The sequence below is a fragment of the Stereum hirsutum genome (assembly GCF_000264905.1).
Source record: "Stereum hirsutum FP-91666 SS1 unplaced genomic scaffold STEHIscaffold_11, whole genome shotgun sequence".
Lineage (NCBI taxonomy): Eukaryota > Fungi > Basidiomycota > Agaricomycetes > Russulales > Stereaceae > Stereum > Stereum hirsutum.
In genome coordinates this window covers 1,250,497-1,257,505 of record NW_006763141.1, presented here as the reverse complement: position 1 = coordinate 1,257,505, position 7,009 = coordinate 1,250,497, and the positions used below count along the sequence as shown (strand labels likewise).

Here is a 7,009-nt window from a genome sequence, read left to right as displayed (position 1 = left end):
TAGCTAGACTTTAATAGAACGGAACGAAATGAGAAGAAAAAGCAATGTGGAACAAAATGTACGAGCACCGGAGGTGCTATAGAAAATTGAGGAGAGAGGAAGTGTAGTAAGCTAGAGTGCGTACGTTTGTTTAATTAGCTATCCCAGTCTCCTTGTCGTTGCTCTTTTTCGCTTATCCTATGTACCTCCAGTGGCTCCGTCCCGAGCCTTGGCCCATCAAAAGCAAAACGTTCAGATGCTGGCAACGCGCGTCATGTTACGATGAGGTTTTGGAGACTGTCGGTGATGAATTCGAGTAGGTGTGGAGGCTGTTTTCGAGGTCAGCGGTCGTGTAGCAGCGGTTGGATGTATGATAGGATGAACAGAATGTGTACGTACCTTTTCTTCTCTTCCTTACAACTTCCGACAAGGCCCGTGCCAGCCCATCTCAGCCCTCGAATCCCTCGCGAGGTTTTTGTAGAGACGACAGGAGCATGGCGCGGCGTTCGAGCGTATATGCTCTCGATGTGCTCTTCTCCTATATATGCAAGTTCAAAAGTTAGTCCGAGAACAGAATGAGAAGATGGGACGCACCTCCGTAGTAAACGATCAGAAATACATTGTCCTAGATCGTTCTTGAGATAACGGCCTCGCCAAAGTGCGGAGGGTGCACTACGGGCGCGAGTGCGTTCGGAGCGCGGATGCAGAGGGCAGGAGCTCTGCCGAAAGACGTCTTCGGTGGTGCGTACATTTTCTCGCTCAAGGGGAGAGGGAAATCGACATGTTTGGTATGAGAGTGAGAGAAGCGCGAATTCGGACCGAAAGACGTCTCCAGAAGAAGTGTTTCGAACAAAAAGACATATCCTGGAGATGCTTTTATGACCAAAAGACGTCTGCGGGATAAGTGTTTCCGACTGGAAGACATCTCCAGAAGACGCGTTCGAACGAAAAGACGTCTCCAGAGTCCGGCGTTCCCAAGTGTCATGTCCGTTGCAAATTGGCGGACTTTGAAAGCTGCCGGGCAAGCCGCGCGCGCGGGCCACAGTGAGAGACAGTGAGACTCATCGACACTTCGCCGGTGGCACCCTTTTCCCCTGGGAAAAGATCCCCGAAAAGGCAGGGGAAAAGACAGTCTTTTCCGATGTAATTACGTGACGGAAAATATTGTATTTTCAGCCCCGGAAATGTAATAGAAAAGACCGGCTTTTCCGGCACGTTTTTTGCTCTATTGTTCTCCGCGAAAAACCTCTCTTTTTGTGGAATAAAAGCCTTTGTTTACCACCGGGAAAACACAGTCTTTTCCCAGAGTCAAAGGGCTCGGAAAATGTTCACTTTTCCGATGCCTTTTCAATCACTCAAAAGGCAATCTTTTCCAGGACTCAAACACAGCCTTTTCTTGAACAAAAAGACTATCTTTTTGGTGCGGTAAATGTCGTGCCCACTACGTGCCCGCCTCGTCCCCACTGTGCGCCCGCCTTGTGCCCGCTGTGCACCCGCTTCGTACCCACTGTGTCCTCGCCCGTGCCCGCAATCTACCACCGCAATCTAAGCAAGATACAGTGGCGCACAAAAAGAATGCAGGTGGCACTGTGGCCCCGACCATGATCCGAGTTTTTTTCAGTCATGCTATATGATCTTGCTTGGCTTTTTGCATCATAGAATGGGCCTATATGTGGTGCCTTCAGAATGCGTAAGGTCTGTATGATTAGCCATAAATATAGTTATAGAATGCCTGATTTGAATATAATCGTCGATTTTCCGATATATTTGCTTGCACTTGGAAGACCTCATCAAATCAGATGAACCAAAGTGTTTAAATGATATTCAGAAGGTATATTACAAGATTGGGTATGCGGCTGGACAGTATAAAAATCATGTGTGATTCTGGCTAGGAGAGACATTTTTGCAACAAATGCAGGGAGCAGCAAAAGCCTGCAGAAGACACAGTAGCAGTGGTAACCACTCCAAATACCCTATGAATGATTCCATCCTACATTGTACCTTCGTCATGGGTTATGTATAGTAGGGTATGGTATAGCCTGCATATTCTGGAACACTACGATGATATCTGCATTTTGTTGCAAGAATGTCTCTCCTAGCCAGAATCACACATGATTTTTATACTGTCCAGTCACATACCCAATCTTGTAATATACCTTCTGAATATCATTTAAACACTTTGGTTCATCTGATTTGATGAGGTCTTCCAAGTGCAAGCAGATATATCAGAAAATCAACGATTATATTCAAATCAGGCATTCTATAACTATATTTATGGCTAATCATACAGACCTTACGCATTCTGAAGGAACCACATATAGGCCCATTCTATGATGCAAAAAGCCAAGCAAGATCATATAGCATGACTGAAAAAAACTCGGATCATGGTCGGGGCCACAGTGCCACCTGCATTCTTTTTGTGCGCCACTGTATGTATTTGTGCCCGGTTCAGCTACGAATGAGGTGGGTAAAGCTAGTGAGTCGACTGAGCCTGCCAAACCCGCCAGTCCTTGCTTCCTTCTCTCCGGTCTCAAACGCGCTTGTGGGCACAGAGCGGGTGCAAATTGGCACGAAGCGGGCACATAGTGGGAACAAGGCGGGCACAAGGCGGGCGCACAGTGGGGACGAGGCGGGCACGTAGTGGGCACAAGGCGGGCGCTTAGTGGGCACGAGGCGGGCGCTGCGTGCCCGCTAAGTGGGCACGACATTTACCACACCAAAAAGATAGTCTTTTTGTTCAAGAAAAGGCTGTGTTTGAGTCCTGGAAAAGATTGCCTTTTGAGTGATTGAAAAGGCATCGGAAAAGTGAACATTTTCCGAGCCCTTTGACTCTGGGAAAAGACTGTGTTTTCCCGGTGGTAAACAAAGGCTTTTATTCCACAAAAACAGAGAGTTTTCGCGGAGAACAATAGAGCGAAAAACGTGCCAGAAAAGCCGGTCTTTTCTATCACATTTCCGGGGCTGAAAATAAAAATATTTTCCGTCACGTAATTACATCGGAAAAGACTGTCTTTTCCCCTGCCTTTTCGGGGACCTTTTCCCAGGGGAAAAGGGTGCCACCGGCGAAATGCGATCTGGTACTAGTACTAGTCTCCCACAGGCAGACCTTGGTGTTGAAGATAGGATGATACGGCTCTCGAAAACATGTACGTACCCCCGCCTTTGTCTCTTGCTCGTCACATCTTGAAGAGTTCAGGGGTGTATATAGTATAATGCGAATGAGTTCAAGGCCGTACACGCAGAGACTTGCTCTCATGTGTGTATGGTCCATCCTCTGTGTTTGAGGGTGTAGGACGGCACATACCAACGATGTATCCTTCTCTCGGGGAAAACACGCTCCTGTCACGCGGTAAGTGCCGGGAGTGTCTTGTCTGTGACGGAATCGTGTTTTTGTGGCACTTGTGTAGTTGGTTTGTATGTCTTGGGGGAGGGGTCCTGCAGCAATGAGAACCGCTCGAAATTCCCTCGAAATTCCACGGCGTGACAGCTTTGATGGCCATGAGATACACCCGGTAACGGCACCCGAATAGATAAGATTGATGAACGGCGCCTCGCGTATAATTCGCGTACCCCTCAGGCGCCCGCACTGGATTGTGTTTTTGATTATCGGGAGCGTGTTTTTTCGGCGTCGTCCCACCTTCGGCGGAATTCTGGCTGGCAGCTTGGTGTGAAGCGCCCAGGTGCGCAGACACCTTCCTATCCAAAAAAACACAATCCGGTCGCATCAAAACACAATCCAGCGCGCCTCCGTCACGTCGCGCCACACTCCCTGTCTTGCCACACTCTCCGGCGCCCTTCACTTGCTCCCTCTCAATTTCACCATAAACAAATCCCCAGTAGCTCTTACAACCACCCTCCAGCTCATGCGTAATGTGTAAAGGCTACGAGGTACAAGTCAGAATATTTTCTGGGCCGCTTCGCGGCTCTTCGTGAAGTGGTCAATGATTCCATGACTGTATATAGATGTACATGACTCAAAATGCATACATTTTTTACTTTGAAATATATTTTGCACTCTCCATGCATTTAGCACTGTCTCTGCGAGCCCCACTCCATAATCTGCCCTCAGAGGCCATGAATGTAACTCAAACGGCACCTCCACGCAGTGGTGCCACACTCCGAGAGCCCAATCTGCACGCACGGCGCGTCGTCACGAAGAGTCACGTCACGTCACATCGTTACCGTAGCGCGTTTTTTCCATTTCCCAGTTTTACTTCCCTCTTCTCCACTCCCTCCATCTTCTGACGCCACTCCTCCACCCTCTCTCGCTGGTTTGCTCACTCTCCCCTAACCCCATTGCGCCCCCTCTTTCTTTCTTTGCTAACAGCGTACTCGCCCTCGCCCTCGCCCTCGCATCCTCATCCCCTCATCGTCGCTCAACGGTACCCGTAGCCAGCACGGTCGGCCCCATCAACCCTATCGATAAAACGCTCCAGGCCGTGGCGGTTCCATCCTCCCATCACCTGCCGCCTGCCGAGATTTGTTTGCTCGCTTACGCCCCCTTCTACTGACCTATACTACTAAGTAGTCGCAGCGTACTACAAACGATGACCGCGCTCCCTTTAGCAACCGCCGAGGACAACTACGGCTCTGTCTTCGTTCTTTGCAAGCGCATTCACGTACGCTCACTTTCTTTGGCAGCACCTTTCTTGGCACCAGTACATGTAGCATAATTATAATTCTACCTGCTAGTAAGAAGAAGTTCCTTTACAATTGATCCTCAGGAAAATAATATTAAATGCCAGTACTGGGCTGGCTATTGGGGCGGCCGGGGGGTGGTTCTAGGTGGCCGGGTGGCCCAGGGTGATGGGGTAGGGATGCTGGAGATGGGTAGGGCGGGTAGGTAGGGCGTATATGGTGAAATGGGCTGGGTTATGTAGGGATAAAATGGGGAATATGGGCAGGGATGATCGTAGGGTGAATAGGGATAGAACGGTGGCCGATAAAAATACGGAAAAATGGTAGAATAATAGTGGGGATGCTAGGGTAGGGGTACTGGATACCTGGGGGTAGATCGGTAGGGGAAACGGGGTGATCTGGGGGTATTTTGGTAATTCTGCAAGTTTTGTGAGTTAGGACAAACGGATCGCATTGCCGGGTGTCATTTCGATGGAATTGACATATAAAACGTAAATTGTGGCCCGATTACGGCAACATGAAGGAGGTCGATTTTGGCAGTTCTGACTATCAGATAAACATTGATAAATATATAAGATGGTGGAAATCGATTTTTGAAGGATTCAGTCCATTTGTTCCGAAGTTATAGCGTGAACGGTCAGCAAGATATTGCCCTATCACGGCGAAAGGGGGTGGGCAGGCCAGAACTGGGGATATAGCGGTTCGATTACCTTGGTTTTTGCTGTCATGGGTAGTCCTATATCAATACTAAGTGATGGGGAGCACACCGGACACAAAAACAATGATCGTGGCCTTGGTAGTGGTGCTGCGTCTAGGGGAGGAGGAGGAGAACATCTACCCTGGGGGTATTACCATGGTTAGAATATTTGGTGGTGTTGAAGTGATGATTGGACAATATAATTTGATGTTTGGGAAGTCGATCTACGGTGCAACATTGGTCAAAATGGTCCTGCACTAATTGTGGGGCGCTGAGGGGGTAAAACAGTGTATTGGGCCACAGTATAATCACAGAAACACCAATTTACGCGTTTTTGGCACCGTTCTTGTTGTGGTAATTTAGTTTAAATGTATATAAACATTATTCAAGCACAAGAACGGCCACTGGTAGATGGTGGAAAAAGAAAAACCATGTTTTTGATGGGGGAGCAGGTGCACAGGTAGTATTGGGGGCGTATATGGTCCAGATCTCTCTCAAATGCAGTGTGATCGTGGTGCGGTATGGTACAGGCCTAGGATACATCATATTAAAGGTTTATGGGTCATCGAAAATGTCATAACTGGTCTGTGTGATACAGTAAAAATGCGAAACATCGGTTTTTGGCTGTAAATGGCCAATTCTGCAACGTGTTTGCTTTTCTGAATATAATTGGGGGATTTTTAGACCAATCCCCGTTAGGTATATGCTCTATGTATCAAGAGGTAGACGTCCAAGAAAAACCGGATGTGATCAGCTACCCTATACCTCTCAAAGTGCTCAATACACTGTTCCTGACATTTGACCGGTCTGAGAACGGAGGGGTGAGGCGCAATAGCGCCTCGACCCCGGAGTTCGAGGAAGACCCTTCAGGTTTTTTCTCGTCCAGCTTTCCTTTCTACTCAAGCGGTTCTTCTGCTAGCGGCTAGCCCCGTGCGTAGCACGGGCTGGCTGCTCGTGAGTTGGATAACTGGCTCGAGCATGACATTGAAGAGTTTGCTACCCATGGTAGACGTCGACAGCGGGTTCTTCGGACTTCTTCCACACAAGGTATGCTCCTCTCCATCTCGTTTTGTTTCCCTTCCTTTCATTTCTTTTGCAGTCCCTTTCGGTACTGCCTCCCATCTCCCTCGTACAAGACAAATCGAGTCATATATATTCCATCCCCGGCCACCTTTCTATCACCTCCGACACGTCTGTGGAAACCGCGACGTGTCAAGGGGCACCTATTCATACCAGAGCGAGTGAGCGTCTCGCTCTCGCTCTGATCCACACCCACGCTGATGATGTCGGCGGCGTCTACTCCAAATCAGAGCACCTGAGAAGGTCACTGAAGTTCACCACCTCCTTGATATATCAAGGAAGGCGTAGTATACTTAGCCATTGAAACCAGAGGGTTCAGTAAAGTGACTCGTCTCAGTACTTTAGAGTACTGAGGCTTCTGGGGCACTATGGTATAGTACTGTGCTAGTAAAAGTGCGCAATGCTGGTTTGTGGGTATAGTACTTTTGCTCGTTGTAGTACTTTCTGCTGGTATAGTACTTTTCCCTTGTTTAGTACTTTCTGCCAGCCTAGTACTTTCTGTTGCCGCAGTATTTTCTGCTGGTGTAGTACTTTCCACCCTCGTAGTACTTTCTGTTGGTGTAGTACTTTTCATCGGTGTAGTACTTTCCGCCCTTGTAGTACTTTCCGTCCCTT

General features: G+C 48.4%; 1 protein-coding gene across 1 annotated transcript; it reads right to left on the bottom strand.

Moving 5' to 3' along the window:
• Window positions 1–256: 256 nt before the first annotated feature.
• On the bottom strand, window positions 257–730 carry STEHIDRAFT_159191 (uncharacterized protein; the record flags this gene model as incomplete). Its single annotated transcript, XM_007306562.1, has 4 exons — window positions 257–308; window positions 379–517; window positions 574–604; window positions 656–730. 4 exons carry the CDS (start codon window positions 728–730, stop codon window positions 257–259), a joined length of 297 nt encoding a protein of 98 aa, XP_007306624.1.
• Window positions 731–7,009: the final 6,279 nt, after the last annotated feature.